The 21,889-nt window shown below is 44.2% G+C and overlaps 1 protein-coding gene across 3 annotated transcripts in view; it reads left to right on the forward strand.

Moving 5' to 3' along the window:
- ARL13A (ARF like GTPase 13A) overlaps positions 1-21,889 on the forward strand; it is a 127,650-nt gene that overhangs the window by 103,155 nt on the left and 2,606 nt on the right. For all 3 annotated transcript variants that reach the window (XM_088467385.1, XM_088467386.1, XM_088467387.1), the window contains exons 7-10: positions 6,282-6,466; positions 9,751-9,865; positions 14,054-14,279; positions 16,605-16,703. In XM_088467385.1, the coding sequence (XP_088323511.1) occupies positions 6,282-6,466; positions 9,751-9,865; positions 14,054-14,279; positions 16,605-16,703 (625 nt within the window). The remainder of the gene's footprint in view (positions 1-6,281; positions 6,467-9,750; positions 9,866-14,053; positions 14,280-16,604; positions 16,704-21,889) is intronic.

Genomic DNA, 21,889 nt, shown 5'->3' on the forward strand with positions numbered 1-21,889 from the left:
TAAGGATGCAGGTGCGGCTACAGCCCACACATTTCACAAAGAGAAAAAAAAAGAAGAATTTTTTTATTGTTTGTGGAGCGCACTTTGAGGGTTACACCACCCTTTAACAGACAGACGCATGCTTGTCGCTGCTGCTTTAAGGATGCAGGTGCGGCTACAGCCCACACATTTCACAAAGAGAAAAAAAAAGAAGAATTTTTTTATTGTTTGTGGAGCGCACTTTGAGGGTTACACCACCCTTTAACAGACAGACGCACGCTTGTCGCTGCTGCTTTAAGGATGCAGGTGGAATCTAGACGGGATTTGGAACCGGGGACACACTACCTCCATCAATTGTCTAAATCCCACTGCACTAATGGCGGATACCGGACGCACGTCTAACACCAACATAGCAGTCAAGGCCTCAGTTATACATTTTGCTTCAGGATGACTGCTGTCGTACTTCATCCTCATCGCTAGGGACTGTTGGAGGGTCAATTGTTTAGTAAAAGTAGTGGTGTTCCTACTTCCTCTCTGGGATGATGAACAACTCCCAGCAGCAGCAACAGCACTAGGAGGAAGTGGTTCTTGATCTTTTCCTATTTTATTTTTATCGGAGAAAGTTTGGTCCTCCATTTATGTTATATTGATATATATGTGCGGCTAAGGCGCACACAAACACAGAAAATATTTTTTTATTTTTGCTGGAGAGTAGTGCACTTTGTGGGTTACACCACCCTTTAAGAAATGAGCCAGCCGTCCCTTTACTTATGGGACACAGGCGCACGCTTGGCACTGCTCCTTTGTTGATGCACGTGCAGCCACAGTGCACATAATTCACAAACACAGAAAATATTTTTTTATTTGGTTTGGAGTGTACTTTGGGGGTTACAGCACCCTTTAACGGTCAAGCCAGCCGGCCCTTTACTTATGACACAGGCGCACGCTTGGCACTACTTTGTTGATGCACGTGCGGCTACTGTGCACACAATTCACAAACACAGAAAATATTTTTTTATTTGGTTTGGAGTGTACTTTGGGGGTTACAGCACCCTTTAACGGTCAAGCCAGCCAGCCCTTTACTTATGACACAGGCGCACGCTTGGCACTACTTTGTTGATGCACATGCGGCTACTGTGCACACAATTCACAAACACAGAAAAAATATTTTTTTTTTAGCTTGGGGGGAGCACCCCTGACGGACAGAGCACCCCCTGGACAACACTACAGCACCCCTTTAGGACTGGGACACTGCACAGGACTTTGGAGTGGACACAGCCCCTATGGACAACTGACTGCACAACACAGTCCAGCCACCCCCTATGGACTTTGAAGTAGTGGACACAGCCCCTATGGACAACAGCAGCACAGCACAACACAGCCAGCCCCTATGGACTTTGAAGTAGTGGACACAGCCCCTATGGACAACAGCAGCACAGCGCAGCATAGCACAACACTACTCTGCACTACACTACATAGCCCAGCCAGCCCTAACTCCCACCCTCCCTCTTCACTGTCCACAGCCCCGAGTGAGAAAATGGCGCCGACGCGGGTACCTTATATAGGATCCAAAACCCGCGAGACCCGGAAGGCGGGATGATGACGTTTTGCCTCGATTTCAGATCCGAGTCAGGCGGGAAAAGTCGAGCCTGACTCGGATCGGCCTCGGATCGGGGGGGGGCTCGGGGGGGTTCGGATTTCAGAAATCCGAACCCGCTCACCCCTAATATATATATATATATATATATATATATATATATATCAAAAAGTAAATGCAAAATATAGAGAAGGGATCAGTAGATAATTCCAGCATGCAACAACCATGTTTCACAGAGTCTACACTTGCTCCCTCAGAAGATATAGGTTCTCCAAAACATGTTGCTGCATACTGGTTTTATATACTACCTCTGAAGCATTAAAAAAAATCTTTGAGGAACAAATCATTTTATCTAATGCAGTATTGATTTTTTTATTCATTTTCTTAAAAACAGAGAGAGGTTCAATTCTATTTGTCATCCTAGTGAGCACCATACAATACAGAGATAAGATTAGTGACCTTTACATAATACAAAGAGCAGATTAGTGACTGCCAGTGGTCTCCAACGTTAATTGAGGTGTGAGCTACTTTAGAAAAATTAAACCTCCTGAGGAGCTACTAACATTGTAGAAAAAAAATCAACCAAACAATTGAAGGTAATAATCACCTGACGTGCTTCCTTGTGGCTCCACCCATGGCGTCGATGTCACGGGGGAGCACATGTCAGAGGTCACTTCCTCCTAGTTGACTCGGCAGTTCTGCAGCCAGGTGAGCTACCAAAATTAAGACCTACAGGTTGGAGACCACTGATATAGAGAGCAAATGTGTAACTGCCATACAATACAGAATGTAGACTCCAGTGTGATTGCCATACAATATCATCCTCCTGCTTAACATTAATTTAGTCAGCCTCATCATATTAACCCATTCAACATCATTAACTTCTTAATCACATCATAATAAATTAAACCCCACATTATCAATTAATTCCTTTCATATTTGTTAACCACTCATTACATACCTCAGTTTTCTAAAAAACTGTAACTGAACATGTCTATCTGTTCCTATAAATGTATAAACAGCATTTCTGTCCCTATACATGTGTGCCCAGCAATTGTGTCCCTATAAATGTATAAACAGCATTTCTGTCCCTATAAATGTGTGCCCAGCATTTCTGTCCCTATACATGTGTGCCCAGCATTTGTGTCCCTATAAATGTGTGTCCAGCATTTCTGTCCCTACAAATGTGTGCCCAGCAATTGTGTCCCTACAAATGTGTGCCCAGCATTTGTGTCCCTATAAATGTATGCCCAGCATTTGTGTCCCTATAAATGTATGCCCAGCATTTGTGTCCCTATAAATGTGTGTCCAGCATTTCTGTCCCTATAAATGTGTGCCCAGTATTTGTGTCCCTATAAATGTGTGCCCAGCATTTGTGTCCCTATAAATTCTGTGCCCAGCATTTGTGTCCCTATAAATGTGTGCCCAGCATTTGTGTCCCTACAAATGTGTGCCCAGGAGCATTTGTGTCCCTACAAATGTGTGCCCAGCATTTGTGTCCCTACAAATGTGTGCCCAGCATTTGTGTCCCTACAAATGTGTGCCCAGGAGCATTTGTGTCCCTACAAATGTGTGCCCAGCATTTGTGTCCCTACAAATGTGTGCCCAGCATCTCTGTCCCTACAAATGTGTGCCCAGCATTTGTGTCCCTATAAATGTGTGCCCAGCATTTGTGTCCCTATAAATGTGTGCCCAGCATTTGTGTCCCTATAAATGTGTGCCCAGCATTTCTGTCCCTACAAATGTGTGCCAAGCATTTCTGTCCCTACAAATGTGTGCCCAGCATTTCTGTCCCTACAAATGTGTGCCCAGCATTTTTGTCCCTACAAATGTGTGCCCAGAATTTCTGTCCCTTCAAATGTGTGCCCAACATTTTTGTCCCTATAAATGTGTGCCCAGCATTTCTGTCCCTATAAATGTGTGCCCAGCATTTGTGGCCCTATAAATGTGTGCCCAGCATTTGTGTCCCTACAAAAAAATGTGTGCCCAGCATTTGTGGCCCTATAAATGTGTGCCCAGCATTTGTGTCCCTATAAATGTGTGCCCAGCATTTGTGGCCCTATAAATGTGTGCCCAGCATTTCTGTCCCTACAAATGTTTGCCAGCATTTGCCCCTACAAAAAATGTGTGCCCAGCATTTGTGTCCCTACAAATGTGTGCCCAGCATTTGTATCACTACAAATGTGTGCCCAGCCCTTCTGTACCTATAAATGAGAGCCCAGCCCTTCTGTACGTATAAATGTGTGCCCACTGTGTCAGCCCCTATCATGGTCGTAGCCTAATTGTGGGAGGTGTGGTCACGCCCCCTTAGAAAAAATATAACAAACAGTATTTATAGCACCACTAGGTGGCGCGTGAACAGGGTGTACTGTGAGTCCCTCAGCCATGGGCAAATCCAAGGAAGGCGATCAGTTCAGTGCCTTGCACAGCCAGGGTGCCAAAGAGCTTTGTTAGATATTTTACAACCAAAGCAGTACTATAAATCTTTGGAAGGTCCAAGTGAGAAATGGAAGGTGCGTGACAACGTGATTTGTGTCATCATAGCCCTGTCCCTGCTGCATATTGCTGCAAATTTGGGGAATTGCATAGTTGAGTAAGTGTCGCTGATTACATGTCAGACAAGCAATAGGTCGACAGGGGCAATGGTCGCCACTGTAGAAATAGACTGGTACAAAAGGTTGAAAAGTCGACATAAAAATGGTCAGCATAGTTTTTTTTGTGTGGGTGTGTGTGTTAGAGTTAGGCACTTACTGGAGGGTTAGGGTTAGGCCCTTCACCGATGGTTAGGGTTGGGTCCCAGGATGGAGGGTTAGGCTTAGGCACTAAAAGGGACTGTGACCGGACGCCTATCGCCTAGGCCGGCCCTGATCACGGGTTAGCGCTTTCGGACCCCCACTCACCGTCAGTGACCGCCTGTCACTGACTCCGCCCACTGTGCCGTGGGCGTTTACTGAAGCTGCCACCACCAAACTCTACCATCGGCGTTTGGAACTGCTTTTTAGGTACAGTCAGGCTCCTACCTCGGCACCTGGAACCGCTTCTGCTGCGTATGCGTTTGACTAGCTGTGGCCACACCCTCTGATTGGTGTCGGCTGATTCCTCTTGATCCCTCGCAATGGACCAGGTCTGCACGGTAGCTTGGCAGAGGGCTTAAACTTGGAGACACGGAGCTCTTACCCAGAACAGCCGGAGAACGGAATAGCGTTTGGCTCAATTCTGTTAGTCGCAGGATTGAGATGCAATTCCACCCTGGGTTCCTTCTAGCCAATCATGCTAGCTCACAAAATATAAATAAATAAACACATCTTACATTTTAAAGATACTAACCTAATTTCCTCTTCACCACCCAAAATCAGTTGGCTTCCTAAAGCATAAATTGAGTTAGCATATACTGTCTCTCAAAAGGTAAATATAATGCATATTTCTATTGCATTCGTCCTTTTACATATCTACAACTAAAACCAGTTTTGGATTTCCCAGTTTTAACACCTTCTGAGTTCTTAGGAAGTTACACCCAATAGGAGCTCCTTAAAAAACAAATAGTTTTTTTCCACACGTGCTGGGTATTGTACACAGAGGAGCCTTCCTAGCCCACATTTCAATGAAAGTGATGTAAACGAAGGGTTTTTTTCACTACATCAGGATAATTACATATCACTAGGAGGTGAGAATGTCTCATAACCATTTGACTTAAATGTTACAGCCTTCTAAAACAAAACAACGTATACATTCCTTATAAGTGCATAGGCTAAACATTTAAAAAGTAAATTTCCACAACTGCGCAAAGCACATTGAATGACATGTTCAAACACATTACCCATACATTCGCAGTACGTGGTGCACTGCGCCCAAAGGTCCCTTTAAAAATGGTGCCGCGGCATGAGGGTTAATCTCTTCAGTGCCGTGGCAGTCATTTTAATCACGTGTGGTCGGCCTACGGCCACAGGGACGATTAGGGTTAGGTACCCATCCCAACAGTTAGGGTTAGACACCAAGGGGAGGACTAGGGTAAAGATTAGGGTTAGAAAACAAATAAAAATGTGTTGACCATTTGTGTTTCGACTATTTTTGTGTCAACCTTTCTTCGACTTTCTTCCATGACAACCTTTACTGTGTTGACTTTTTGTCCCTGTCGATCTATTGCCTGTCTAACATCTGGTGTCTATCTAGACATTGTCTTCTAATACCTGTCTATCTTTTATACCAGAACCATACAAAATATTTATCTAGTACAGCAGCATAGATATACCATTCCTTAGCTAAATCTGTTTACTTATACCCACAAATAACGTTACAATCAAACAATGTAAATTAATGAATTCATGTTAGTCAACAGTTATTTGCATCAGCACACTGTAGCATACAGGAACATTTTCTAAGACAAATACATAATGTTCAGTACACTTTGAACTACATTAAAATGGCAATTACATTAGATTTATAGAGACAGTTTGAAGAAACTGTCTTTCAACTCTCATTGCACAATCTTTCCCTGATAGGTTCCCCCAAAAACTAAAATATATTTCAAGATTTACACATTTACTTTTTCCTCTTTATTTTACCCTTCAGCAATTCCTCAGTATATTGGATATGTTACTGTGGGTAATAAAAAAGCACAGTATAGCAGAATGTGATGAAGAAAAATAAATGAATGTTGTAAAATTAACCATCTTGATAGATTATTTTCTTGTCTTCAATTTTCCAGGAGCCATGCGCTGCGAGCACAGACCTCCGTTTCTATCAAGACTGGGCTATTCTAAAGGGTCTGCGCTGGGTCTTGAGGTCTGTGACCCTCAGCTATACCATGCTAAGTGCTCGTATATTACAGGAGAGTGCAGAGCATAAAGAGAGCATGCACCCGAGGGCGTCTGTGAGACCTCAGAATGGCAGGTAATATAGAGCAGCCACTTCATAGTTTTAACCAGAGGCTGTACAGCACATATAGAGACCAGAGGGACATTCTTTTGGCATCTCTAAATCAATGGTTATACTACCTTGCAATTAGGAGGGTAAAAACTAAACCACTGGCAATCCATGACTGTTTGCTCTAAATCACAATCTGTGTTGGTATTTTTAAACTGCCTGGTAATAGCCTACATTAGCTAGGGCAGTAGTTCTCAAACTGTGGGTCATGACCCCAAAGTGGGTCGCGGCCATCTTAGCTTGGGGTCGCAACTCACATGGGGTGAGGTTGATGACCCCTCTGAGGAGAGTGAAACCAGTTGAACTGTCTGTTATTTCAGACTCCTCGGATCACTGTGAGAGATCAGAGGAGTCATCAGGCAGCCCCGTCCCACCCCAGTGCTCAGCTTCTCTTGTCCCCCTGCCCAGCAGCAGAAACTGACACACAGGCAGCAAGCCTCAGCAGCTGCCAGACTCTCTCTGCAGTCTGTGCAGTTGTTGTTAAATAAGTGCAGCCTGGGGGACCGCTGCTTCCAGGGTGGGAGGACACAGAATGTGTGTTGATTGCTGTGTAGGGAGAAGAAACTTCAGCAGGAGGAATGAGAGGAGTGCTGAGCACAGACCCTATGGGGGAACAGGGGAGCACACAGTGTGGGAACTGGAGGGGGGTGAACAGAAAAAAACAAATGTATTAAAAACCCACTGCCCCCCCTTGAAACGCACTGCACCCTCTGTCTTTCTCATCTACTACCTCCCCCTGTCACCCACTGGTTCTCCCTGTTACCCACTGTGTCCTTTGTCACCCTTAGCCTCCCACTACCTCCCCAGTCACTCACTGTCTTCCCTGCCACCCTTTGCTGCTCCTTGCCACCCACTGCCTCTCCGTCACCCTCTGCCTCCCCCTGTCACCCACTGCTTCTCCATATTACTCACTGCCTAAGTCACCTCTTGCCTCCCCAGTCACTCTCTGTCTTTCCATGCCATGATCTGTCTCCCCCTATCACCCTCTGTCTCTCCCTGTCATCCCCTGCCTCCCCATGTGAGCCACTCGTTCTCCCTGTTACCCACTGCCTCCTGTCACCTTTTGCCTCTCCAGTCACCCACTGTCTTCCCTTACACCCTTTGCTGCTCCTTGTCACCCACTGCCTCTCTCTTTCACCCACTTCCTCCCCCTGCCACCCAATGCTTCTCGCTGCCACCCTTTGCTTCTCCCTGCCACCCACTGCCTCTCCATCACCCGACACCCTCTGCCTCCACGTCACCCACTGCTTCTACCTATTACCCGCTGCCTCCTATTGCCTCCCCAGTCACCCTCTGCCTTTTCATGCTACCCTCTGCCACCATCACCCACTGTTTCTCCCTATCTCCCACAGCTTCTTCCTGTTATCCACTGCCTCCACAGTCACCCACTGTCTCCCCAGTCACTCTCTGCCTCACCTTGCAGGGACACGGGCTTCGAAAGGCGCTCGTCCCTGCAATATCTAAATTAAATGATCGCATTAGCGCAGTGGAGTAAGTTCATACCAGATGCCCGAAGGCAAGTTATAATTTGGTGCCCCCCTAAAACAAAAGGGAAAATAAATGTGGTGCATATCTATCTATCTGTCACATATGCACAAAAACACTAATTATTATTATTATCATCCTTTATTTATATGGCGCCACAAGGGTTCCACAGCACCTTACAAAGTACAGAAACAAATGAGCACACAAGACAACAGTTATTAACAGTACAGACAATGCAGGACAAGTACATGATTTATAAACAATGCTGCATAGCACCTAAATAAGCAGCAGGGTGTCAGTAACCAAGTTTTAGGTGCCATTGTAAATGAAAGTAAAAGTAAGGCAAGAAGAAGCACGTGAGGGAAGAGGGCCCTGCTTGCGAGAGCTTACATTCTAATATAGAATAGCCTTAAGTGGGGTGACTATATTGTGGGCAATAGAGGAGGCGCCTCCATTGTCTCCCATAGTTCTGCCCCTGCATTAGCAGATACCTCACTTCAGTTTTGCATCTCCATAGTGCTACTGTGCATGAACGGTCTGCTGACCACGCATGTGTGGCAGTCATTCTGCAGTAACTTGCTGGGGTCCTGTAATCATTTTTATTGTTAGACGGGGTCCCAGAGCAAAAAAGTTTGAGAACCCCTGAGCTAGGGCAATAAATACATAAACCAAAATCCCTCCCCAAAACAACCCATGCTATTCAGCATGGGGCACAGTCATCAAGGCTGGGGTGGAAGAGCAGTGAGCCTGCCCTCCACCACCATGCAGTTGCACCATTTTTCTGGTGATATATCTGGCACAGTGCCAGGGATTTAGCTGGCCCCTCTGCAGTGCCACTTTCCGATCATATCACCAGGAAGAACATGTGGCTGGACATGTATATCGAGCGCCTCTCAGCGAGCCCAATTGGTCGGTCCTTGGTGCAGAATGTGTGGCACGGGCACCTCCTAGGACTTACTGTATGTACCCATGGGCCTTGCAAGCATGATGACTATACCACTGCCTCAAGGATGGGGCACATCATCAGTTTCACTTTTGCCACAATAGCAAAAGGTATAGAGGAATTCTGGGTGGAATAAAAGTAACAGGGAGATTTTTAGTGTTATATACCTTCCCAGTGTGCTCTCTGCGTTATAAGTAACAGATTATGGCATACTGTAACATAACATGGCATATAGCATTGCCAATAACACAACACAACAGACTTAATTGACAATAATTGGCTGCTCAGGTCGATAATTGCACAGTGCATGGCCGCAGCTGTCAGCATGAAAAATCTTCCAGCATATGATAATTTGTGCACGGATGTACTCGCCATCAGACACACGGAGTATCTCACCATGTACAGTATGGCAATGTCAGATAATTGGTCTGTTTGTCCAATGGCAAGTTTGATCTGGCAGTGTATGGTCAGCATTAGCTGTACTGAGTAAAGGTGCATACAAACGTAACGATTTTGTAACCAACGATTATCTGTCAGATTTTCCCTTGAAAAGTGAACGATTTTTTGAAGTGTAATGAACGATTTTTACAACTATGAACGAAAAATGTTCCTTCCCTTAATGAAAATCGTTATGTTGGACAATCTGAAATGAACTACAAACTACAAACTGGAGCGCGCTTGAACGATTTTCGTTCATTGTTATAACTCAGAAACTGAACGATTTTTTGAATGATAACGACGTCGTTATAGTTAAATCGTTAAAAAAATCGTTACGTGTGTACGCACCTTTACTACTTCATTTGACTTGTACTTTGCGTTTTAGTGGCCTGTCAGGAATGGAAGTGCCTCATGACAGCAGCACAGATCTTGTGGAATACAAACCGTTTCCTGGTGGCAAAAAAAGACCACTGAAGCCTCTTCAAAACATGTTGACACAGGTATTAATCATATAATCGACTAATTCATTAATTGATTACGTACAGCTAGGTTTACCATGCTATCCCTTTAAACCGGGACACTCATATATTAGCCAGGTTCTTTGGATGATTAAAACCAGGTGAAATGAAGGCTTGAAGTCAGCTAGCCACAGAACCTGTGTATTTCATGAGTGTCCCGGTTTAAAGGGGTAGTATGGTAATTCTACAAAAAGCACATTAACCTTCTTAATATTTTGTTTTAACCTGTGTGACCAAACCAGTGCTTATGTTTTCAGTTTTCACAATGTTTATGGGCGTGACTTTTTTCGTTTGACAGTCAAAGTGAAGTAAGGCACACCGGGAATAAGATTTTTATTTTTAATTTCAGCCAAGCAAATTATACTGTACAGTATATTGTTTTTATTATGTTTTCTTTAGACAGATCAGACTTTTTTAGGAGCATATTTTATTGTAGTATATCAGGAAAAATGGGGAAATGCTTTTTACAAAAATTTTAATAATTTTGTTCCAAACTTTATTTGTCATTTAAATTTTTATATACAATAATATGTGTACATTTATACAATATTTGATGTAGTTTACATTGCTTTTACGAAAGTAATCCTTTCAGGTTAGGTCTACTTTACTGCAGTGTCGGACTGGGGCATGAAGGTCCCACTAGGGGAATGCAGTGATGGGCCCATGCCTAAGGGGGTGTGGCCAGCTACCACAGAGGCTTGGACAACCATTAAAGAGGGCATGGTTTGGGTCCATTTATAAATATAGTTATAGTAAATACTAATGCATGTATGATAACAGGGGCGTTTTAAGAGAGGAGGGGGCCCGTGTGCAGCCTCCGTTTGGGCCCCTCCTCTCTGTCTGCGGCTCAGCGGCACTAAGCGCTGTAGATTCTGGCTTCATGCCGCCGCCATTTTCCCAGTGAGTGTTTGCTGCTCTGCAGAGCCGATCCGGCGCTGTGGAGCAGCACTTCGGGAATCGGCGGAGAGGTAAGTATAATTACCTATGGGTGCAGGGTGTGCGGTGTGAGCCCCCCTGGACCCAGGGGCCCATGTGCACCGCACACCTAGCACCCATTATAAAGACGCCTATGCATGATAATGTACCAGGTTGATAACAGCAATGTAATGCAGTTAATACAGTCCTAGGTATGCAGTATAATGTTACATATGTATAATAATTAAGCTCATGATAATGATTCTCTGTGTGTATATACTGTATAATATATATATAGATACCACATTAATGCACTGCACATGTAATAGGGAATCCCCGCACCAGTGTCTAAGGCCCCCATCTGTCTCTCCCCTGTGGCACCAAAGCATCTAACGCTTTTCACCCCTTGGGGGCACGTGAGGCTTTTTAGAACTCTATGAAGGACTCACTTTCTTTCTACACACCTTTTCTAACTGTAAAACATTAACTTTCTAAGGATGTGATACAACTGAGATGTATCTTGGAAGCTGATACAGACTGATTCTCTGATGACATTATCAAACATTATTTAGGCCCCCATTTATTAATGATCGCGATTGCATCTGGGCATACCAGTACCACCCATGATAGCATTGCAAGATGCGATCATAGTGCTGGGATGTATTATCCGGCACATGCAGTCAGAGAGCTCCCTAAGGCTGCCGCGCATGCGTAGTCCCGCTGACTGCGCATGTGCGGTGGCCATTCCTGGGGGAGGGTTCCGGAGGGATGCGGCTGCCTGTGAGAATGGAGGGATCGCAGCACGTATGGCAGATGACTGCTGCGTTCCCTCCTTAATACATCCGGGGCATACTAATTATTTGTGGTTAATGCCTGAAAACGGGTGTTTTCGGGGACATAGCCGCAAATATAGAATGATAAATGGGCCCCTAAAACTCAATGAGAACTGCTATAGCTCTAGTAAAGGCAAAATACATACCATTGTAAAAAATGCAACTATCAAAGTTCTCACCTCTGTGTTGAATTATTTGTAGGAAAGTGAATGAATGTAGAGCTACAATGGCATTCCAATAACTGTGCTAAAGCCCACAGCCAACAAGAGTTGGGGACGGAGAGGTGTGTGGCGACCACACACTTTGATTGGCAGGAGGGCAAATCTTGAATGTGGTTTTAAAGGAGTGAAACAAGCACCCATGTTCATCCATGGTCCTGCTCCGCCAGGCAACTGACCCTCTACTAGAGCAACAATGTATAATTTCAGTGCACAGTCTGTAACCTGACCCCAGAGGAAGGGGAGCCCCTTAGGCAGTTGGAGACACTGGGAATTTTCCCTGTACCCCTGTTGGCCACTCCAATCCTGCTGTACAGAGGGGAACATATATTCAAGTATCGTGATAGAAGACTCTGTAGTTTATTCTGTGATTAGTTTTTCTAGATTACCGTGGAAAAAATGTCAGTACTCAATATTGCTCCGAAGCAGGGACAGTTTATCTGGAAATCAGCTATCCCCGCAATCTTTAGCACTGCTAATTTGTAAGCAGTAAAAGTTAGCACTGCCAAGTCTGACTCACCAGTGTTAGTATGCATGCAGGAACTGGGGTTCACGCATGTGCATGAAGATTCTGATGTCATACAGAGGGAGCGAACAGGGGTAGAGGATCTGTTTTTGCAACCTGTGCCTCCTTTTACATAAGAAGGAGCATGGTTCCAGGAATCAATGCCATCTGTAGATGGCATAGGTTTCCTCTGTTAAGTTTAAAAATTGTAGTATTTTCTAAGCTTAATGAATTTAGGTCCCAATACTATTCTTTGGGGACATTACACCAGATCGGGACTGAAAGGTAAGCAGAAGATATCAATTATATCTCCAGTGTTACCTTTGTAATGAATGGCCCCGATGCTTAATTTCTACAAAAGTAGGTGAAAATTTACATTTTCACCTACTTTTGTAGAAATTAAGGGATAATGAATAAACCCCTTAGATCTATGTTAAGGCTTTGGGGGCCTGGGGCACTAGACATAGAGTCTATGGTCTAAAATTGAGAGAATTATGGGACTAAAGAATGTGTAATGGTCTCTGTCCATCAGCTTAGTCTGTGTTAGATGTTGCAGCAGTAGCAGCAGGTCAGGATACAATGTAGTGTGCTGGGATCTCCTCATTTCCACTCAGCCAGGTAAGTACCAGGGAACAGACAGTCATCCTGAATATAATGGAGGTGGTGTTAAGTGATACAACCTAGCAGCAGCACCCTACATCTATATACCTTATGACTTGCAGAGACAGCAGACTACCCTTGTGACCAGCCAACCTGTGATAACACGGGTGGGTAAGTACAATTCATAACTCTCAATCCACATCAATTCATGTCTATGCCTGATCAATTCATGTCCTAAATTTAATTCATGCCACCCTCAGTTCAATTCATGCACCTTAACTAGTCAATTAGTACCACCCATGTAATTAATTTTCTCTTCAGATCTGTCAAAAGTAATTTCTTCCACTTCATTTATCTCCACCCTGCACCTTCAATTCGACAATAACAATGTTGTAATTCATAATGTTGACACCACAATGTTGACATTATGATGATAAACATTGTTAAAATGTCAACAGGAAACATATCGACATGTTCAGATCTGAAATTTGGAGATATGAAAATGTCGACATTTGGGTTAGGCTGCGGGATCGGAGATTTAGGGTTAGACTAAAGGGTTAGGTTACAGGGTTAGGCTATGGGGGTGGGGGCTAGTGGTGGGGATTAGGGTTAGGTATAGGGCCACCGGAACTTTACTCCATCAGATGACTTAGGCGGAACTGACAGTCACATGACCACCAGGACCTGGAAGATGACGCTGCAGCCGTTGGGAGCAGGTAACCGCTGGGCCTCCAGGGACGATATGTTGACATTCTACCATATTTGTGTCAACATACTGTGTCAACATGATCAAATACATGATAGGCATGTTGATATTATGACCATGTTGACATTCTCATTGAATGTCAACATTTTATACCACACGCATTCAATTTACTCCTCCTCCACTACCATCCACCTCATTTAATTTGTACTCCACACATAAGACACACATGCACAGGGTCACACAGACACAGAAACACACAATCACACACACAGACAGAAGACGTACACAAAATATTAACCTTATGCTGTTGTGCATATAATTAATGCAATTGTTATTATACATTCTGTGCCGATTTTTTCCTTCAAAATAAAAATGTTGAGTTTCTATCTATAGACAGGCTCGGGATACAATCTGCGTAGCATGAAGAAGAGGAGGAGGAAGGTGAGAGTGAAGGAGAGTGGCCAACCTCATCATCTGAATGTAGCTGGAGGTGGGGAAAGTGAGGAAGGAGCTGAAGCTAAAGTATCTTCTTCCAGTGATGCTCAACTGTATCACATGGTGGGACACAGAACTGTGATCACTCCAGAGACACAGGATAAAATCCAGGCAACGAGTGAAGGTAACTACATTGCACCACCATAAAGGGACATTGGATCCCTAACATCAAAGGAAGACACAACTGAATGGATCTAGAAGACTTTATCTGATACTCAAAATAAACAAAGTGCATGTACAGATGTGCATTTTACACCACAATATTCTCTAACCAGTCTGTCAGCAGCCGCACATCACTACTCTGTACTGCTAGAGTACCCTGCCCCCTCCACTCTTTCTTACTTTTGTCTAGAGCTAACTGCTAGCTTCCCATTGCCCTTCGCACATCATGGTGCTGCCATGTCTTCACTAACACGATTACACAAGTAAACAGGACAGATATCTCCTGAAATATTTATTACCTTTGTAAATATTCAGATTGTTCCATCTCTGCCCACTTACAACTTACACAATTAAGTCAATTTAATAAATACAAATGTGCACAGCTGCAGGCAGATGCTATTTTCTGAATTTACTTGTCTACTTTTGTGTAAATGCACCTGGATTTACAGGTGAAACCTTGTGTTTGCTGTGGGCAGATCAGAGATTCCTTACTTACAAGTATAGAAATTCTGAACCATTTCCGAGGCCTTGTTTGCATTACAATTGTCTATCGAGTATGTGACCAATCTTTTTAAATCAGAGTGTGAGTGTCAGGGGCGTAAGTTCAGGTGCCTGGAGGCGAAATAGATGATGGTCCCTCCTCCCCAACACATCCGTCCCCATCACCCCCGTCGGTGCAAAAGTGGAAGTAATGTGCCAGTAATGCTGCCAGTTGTGGATATTCTCCAGCCACTTTCCTCAGTTCTCTTCAGCCTCATCCCCCTTGTGTCTCTCTAGCCTCATCCCCCTTGTGTCTCTCTAGCCTCATCCCTCTTGTGTCTCTCTAGCCTCACCCCCTTGTGTCTCTCTAGCCTCATCCCCCTTGTGTCTCTCTAGCCTCATGCCCCTTGTGTCTCTCTAGCCTCATCCCCCTTGTGTCTCTCTAGCCTCATCCCCCTTGTGTCTCTCTAGCCTCATCCCCCTTGTGTCTCTCTAGCCTCATCCCCCTTGTGTCTCTCTAGCCTCATCCCCCTTGTGTCTCTCTAGCCTCATCCCCCTTGTGTCTCTCTAGCCTCATCCCCCTTGTGTCTCTCTAGCCTCATTCCCCTGTGTTTCTGCATCTCCAGCCCCCCATTGAAGCTGTGCACTGCTTACTGAGCAGGAATTTGGGTTTAATATCTATACTTAGATTGACACTATATGCAAACTTAGACAGATGGTGCAGATAAACTGAATATATTACTTGGCTACTAATTCCAATTAATTGTAAACTGTCCTGTATCTGCTATAGGAGATAATCAAAAATAAACAATTATACAGCGAGTTAGTCCAAGCGCTTTCTTATGAAGGATGTGATGCTGATATTGCCTTAAATTAGTAGTATTTAACTATATAATATTAGACTGTTGTCATTCAATTTTTCAGAATTTATGATGATAAAAAATGGAGAATAAAAACATAGAATAAGTTTAAAAATGACGCGTGTTAGACAGAAGACAAATTAATGCCCTAGGCAAGATTTTGGGTGGTGCCCCCCTCCCCGTGGGATCCTGAATAGTGGTGTGGCCAGCACAGTATGGTATCAGCACCCACCCTCACCCACCACCACTATCCCAGCAGAGCCCCCTCTCTCAGCAGTGAGCACGACAGCACCCCAGCACCCCAGTTGCAAACTTACTTTACTTGAGCGCAGCCTGCAGAGCTGTCCGACTCAAGTACAGCAAGCTGCGGGTGGCAGACCTGCTTTTCCCATCTCTGGCTGGCAGGCCGCAGCTGTGTGTGATGATTGCTGGAGTCGGAACCCAGAGCCCTGAGGTGTGACTCATTACTCCGAGCTTCGCAAAGTCACATGGTGCAGCAGCCCTCCCGCGACCATTTACTTACTGCCCATGCGCAGAAGCTCATTCTGATTGTGTGATGCCTCAGAGCTGGCCCGGCTCTAACCACTTGCCGCCGTCCAGGTGCTCCGCCCCCGCAAACTGCTGCATGTTGCTCCGCTGCTGCCCACTCAATGTTTGCTGCTGCCAGGCCCAATCGGATCTGTCAGCTGAACTCCGAACGTGGACGCTACAAAGCTGCAGTAGCAGCTGCCAGAGTCTCAGTAGGTGCCCCGGCTGTGCCTTGCACCAAACCTCCACCGGCCCTATGCAGGCTTAGATGACCCTAGGCATTCCAAATGCTCTAGGCATTTGCTTAGTTTGTCTATGCCTAGGGCCGGCTCTGTGAGCAAGTACAGTAAAGACTGTAGACAGACTACACACTGAGTAAAAACTGAAATAATGTATTTGCTGTGTACCTCTGTACCCAGATCACAAGAGAAAAAAGAAAAAGAAAAAATCTGTTTCAAAGAAACAAATAAAATCTTATGAGGTTGGAGCCTGTACTGGAGATATGGGAAACACATTTGGTGAGTTCAATCAATGTTTGCATGTGCTATATAATATTCATAGTTCCATTAAGTCGGACATTTATGTTTATTTTTTCATTTAGATGCTACCCGTGCTACATTGTTTAGTAACACTATAAACATTGTTGTTCTTTGCTATTGTTCCACCACTTTACTTATTTTCCCTCAAGGACATACTGTACTTCTTTTACATGAAATTTGTTATCTATAGAGAGAGAAAAGCAAGTAAAGAACTGTTGCTGCTGTACATAGAGATGGTCACTGAGCTCTCCTACAGTCACTGAGTCTAATTGAGATGCATGGAAGTTGCAGTGCACACGGATCTTGTGGATTTCAGCATACTGTAGTCCCAAAGCAAGAAATTGGCTTTAGCGCGTATGCCGGATCTGGTATCTGCACACAGAGGGAGATCAATAAGTTGTATTGATTAAAATCGGCCGTGAATCGCTGCTGATCACAATCAGTGTGGAACACTGCCAAACAATGTAGTTATGAGAGCAATTTGTCATTTAGCTTTGTGCTGATTATGCTTTATTTGGGAAATGACACAAAGGGTCAAATATAATAGGGTCCAAGTTTTAAAATGTCAGAGTTTAGCAGTAAACTCTCACATATTTAGAACTCGGACAATGTAATAGAATGAGAGAACATGTATTTTCTTCAGCCAGTACCAGGCTCAGTGAGCTGGTCCTAGTTCTGGAAATACGGGTGACAAAATGAGTAGGGGTCGCCCATATTCTTTGCAACCAGCACCGGACTCTTTCTAGTGGGGTGTAAGGCTGCAGCCGTGGCACCCTTTCACCGGGTCCCAAAGCATTCAGCACCCCTCAATAGTCGGCCTAGGCCAAGGAACCCTGGGGAGGTTGGGACCGCCCAATATTGAGGTCCCCCTCTCCAGGCCCCCCCCCCACACCCCTGTGGGGTTAATAAATGTAGTGATTATTCTCTTTAACAGGGGGACTACAAGTCTCAGCAAGGCCTTGCATCAAGTGCCCGCTGTGACTTGTAGTCCTCCTGTTAAAGAAATACTCAAATAACAACAAAACAAACACACCGTGACAGTATCATTTTATTAAAACGTACATGCACACTTACATTCACACTCACGCATACTCTTCTCAATCCCTGTAGCTATTCACTTCCACTTGTCCAATATCATCCACGACACCTGAAAAAAAATCCATACTCACCAACCCCTTGGTTCCGGTTCTCTTCAGTCCATGTAGGCATCCACGTCTTCGGAAAACAAAAAAACTGGATCCCACGCACAGGTACCGTTCTCTAAGGACGCTACCTTATGAATGAGGGCTCAGCCGCAACATTTCTTGTAGCAATGCATGCGCTTAGCGTTCATTGGCTGAGAGAGGCGAGCTATTAAATTTACTGAGCCATCCTTCGCGAGGTACTGTCCTTAGAGGATAATACCTGTACGTGGGCTCCGTTTTTTTTTTCCGATGACGTTGATGCCTACATGAACTGAAGAGGACCGGAACCAAGGGGTTGCTGAGTGTGGATTTTTTTTTCAGGTGTCGTGGATGTTACTGGACAAGTGGACGTGAATAGCTACAGGGATTATAGGTGGTTCTTGTGGCTTTCTCTAGTGTTTCACAACCAGAACTAACAAAAGCCTGGTGCTGTTTGTGCTTTTAGGGGGGAACCCCACGTCATTTTTTTTTTTTACAATTTACTATTTTTTTAAACACAGAAGCCTTCACGTATCTCACTCATGTGTGAAGGCTGCTTTATAACTTAAACCTTGTAATGAAAGTCGCATTACAAAGTCAGAGTTTTCATAGGAGAAAACTCACACAGACTTGCATAATGTAATGGCCTCGAACTCACAAGTTCGCAGGCTATTACATTTGCCGAGTTGTGGGACAAACTCAGACCTTCCAAATGTGTGATAAGGTCTGAGTTTGAACGCACAATCCCCCTATGACATCCCGTCCAAATATGTTCTGTACTGACAGTACGGAACCTTCTTGTATAGACAACACAGCAGCCTTTGGGCCTGATTCACTACGGATCGCAATATTGCGTATGCACGCAGTTCAACTGAGATAGCAAGCTAATCCACTGCGATTGCAATGCACTTAGCACAACATAAGAGCGCCCACTTTATCTTACACAGTTTAGCAGAATAGCGAAACAATTGGTACAATCGGGTACCATCACAGCCTCACACACATTTGCACAAGGTCAGACCTTACTCAGAAATTGCTAACTTCCACGCAGGCTGAGACCTCACACGACTGGATAATTTATGCATGCCCCTGCAATGGCGTGCGAACACACTGGCATGCTTGCGTTTCCCTTGTCACCACCCACAAATGGTGCTTCCTGTCAATCACTCTGCAAGGGGTCTGCGTAGCCCCTGTGAATGCAGTCCCAATCGCAATAGCTAGTTCTCGCACGCGCACTGCAATGTATACGCATGCGCAGAACATGGGTATTAGCCACTGCTATCCTTGCTGAATGAGGCCCTCTAACAGAATGGCTAGATTCTTTAAAGAAAAGAACACTAAAAAAAGAATATATGAGGCGCTGGTGTTGCTATAAATCAAACAACGTGAGCCCAGTTTTAAACATCAAGAGTATTTGACTTTACTGATAAAACATAAAAAACACTTTAGTACATTAAATGTATATAAAATATTATATTATAAAGCAGAATTAAAAAACCCAGAGGATAGACAAAATGGTATATAAATAAAAGGACCAAGTGACGTCAGACTAGTACAGTGTTGGCTAACCTTGACACTCCAGCTGTTATGGAACTGTCATGCACTGCTACAGTTTTGCTATTAGGGCATGCTAAAACTGTGGCAGGGCATGCTGGGATATATAGTTCCACAACAGCTGGAGTGTCAAGGTTAGCCAACATAGGACTAGGATATACCAACAGTTCTTGATCAGCAACATAAAAAAAAACATACATTGGAACTCCAATCAATAATTTACCTCTGAAAAATATGGTATATGTGACAATTGTGGAGGAATGATATTAACCACCAGTATCTGACAAAAACTTTACATAGCTCTGGAAGTCCACAAAAATTACATATTTCAATTCTTAATACTTTACAAAAATAGGACTATATTTCCAGAATATTAGGGGTAATATTTACTAAGGTAAGAGTTTTTAGAAATGGAGAAGTTGCTCATAGCAACTAATCAGATTCTACTTAACATTTAACTAGCATCTTCTAGAACAGTGATTCCCAACTTCGGTCCTCAAGGCACACTAACAGTCCTGGTTTTAGTGATATCCATGATTGAGCACAGATGGTTAAATCAAAATAACTGAGGAACTAATTAAGTCACCTGTGCTCAAGTATGGCTATCTTTAAATTCTGGACTGTTATTGTGCCTTGAGGACCGCAGTTGGGAACCCCTGTTCTAGAAGATAATAAATACAATTTGATTGGTTGCTATGGGCAACATCTCCAGTTCTAAAAACTCCCAGTTTAGTACATATACCCCTAAGTGTTAATTCCGCCTAATATTCAGCAAACTCAGAAAACTGAAACTTCACATGGCACTGATTCCCATTGCCCCGCTCCTTCCTATGGGAAAGAGTTCAAGAGGTATATTTACAAAGGTTCGATTTTGGATTCTGTTCAATTTTCCATTCGATTTTGGTTCAATTTTCCATTACATTTTCTTAGAGGGGATTTACTAAAGCCCAAATCGAACAGAAAAATTAATTTAATTCAAAATCGAATTTCTGAAACCACATTGATGTTTTCCCATAGAAGAATATAGGATCCCTTCATCTAGCAGGAGCCGGGCCCTGTGCAGCGAGTGACCCGGATGCCCCAAACCTTGCATGCCTCTCATTTAATGTCATGCTGGGGCGCGAGCCCAGCGCTACGTCAGTAGCTGGGCTGCCCCCTGCTCTCTCCCTGTTCTTCTACTCCGGGACCAGCCTCCCGACCACCAGCGGGACACTTCATCCTGCAGGTGGAACAGCAGGGCAGTGCCCGAAAAACGTGACTGTTCCGCTGCAATCGGAAATGGCTGGGAGGGGTGCGCCCTCTTTAGGGTGGCACCTGTTCGAACGGACAGGTTGAACATGCCTCGAGCCGGCCCTGCTCTTCATTTACTAACATTCGATTTGCAAAACGAACTTCAAATCCTCAAATGAATAGAAGTGCTTCATGCTTTCGATATTAGCATGAGCATTTCTATTTGACACAGATGCATGCACACATCAGTGATATACATGCATGTATCTTAGTGTAAAAAGCTTGTTAAGTGTTCATTTTAAAAAAAAATTGATGTGGGGTCCCCCCTAAAAGCACAACCAGCCCTGGACTTTTCATAGCCAGTCCTGGATGTGTAAATACAAGGGAAAAATTGCGTAGGGTTCCCCTGTAATTTCCATAACCAGCACCTTGCTATTTCTAGTGGGGAAGGGGGAAGGGGGGAAATCCAACAGCCAGGGAAACCCTATCACCGGGTTCCCCGGCCAAAGCATTACCCCTAACTGCTAGTCAGCCCAGGCCGGGAATCCCTGGGGAGTTGGAGACCTCTCCAATAAAGGGGTCCCCCTCTCCAGGGCACTCCAGGCCTCGGCTGATAGCCCGGGGCTGTCCCTGGCACCCCTGGATAGTGTAAAATGTGTGTAAAAATAGAAGTGTAAACATTGTCTTTAACAGACAGGTCCCAGCAAGAAATAGTCAGGTGCTGGTTAGGGAACTTTTCCCCCCTGTATTTCCAGAACCAGGACTGGCTCAGAGCTTGGTGCTGGTTGCGGTAAGTACAGGGGAACCCTACGCATATTTTCTCCTGTATTTATACTACTAGGACTGGCTATGGAAAGTCCGAGGCTGGTTGTGCTTTTAAGGGGGACCCCACGTCATTTTTTTTTTTTTTAAATTAACACTTAACAAACATTTTACACTAACATGCATGCATCTCACTGATGTATGCATGCATCTGTGTCAATCTGACCTGCTCATGCTAAAAATGAAAGCACCTAGCACTTCTATTCATTTGGGGATTTGAAGTTCGATTTGGAGTGCGATTTGAAGTTCGATTTGTACATGAACATGCAAAATCGAACATCAAATCCATTCTTAACAAAATTGAATGCAAAATAGAATCTTAGTCAATTTGAGATATGCTAAGGGATTTTGCAGTTCGATTTCAATTCGATTTCAGATGATTTAAGAGATTCATAA

This window comes from Taudactylus pleione, unplaced genomic scaffold, assembly GCF_031769625.1.
Source record: "Taudactylus pleione unplaced genomic scaffold, aTauple2 ptg000009l, whole genome shotgun sequence".
In the NCBI taxonomy this organism is placed as follows: domain Eukaryota; kingdom Metazoa; phylum Chordata; class Amphibia; order Anura; family Myobatrachidae; genus Taudactylus; species Taudactylus pleione.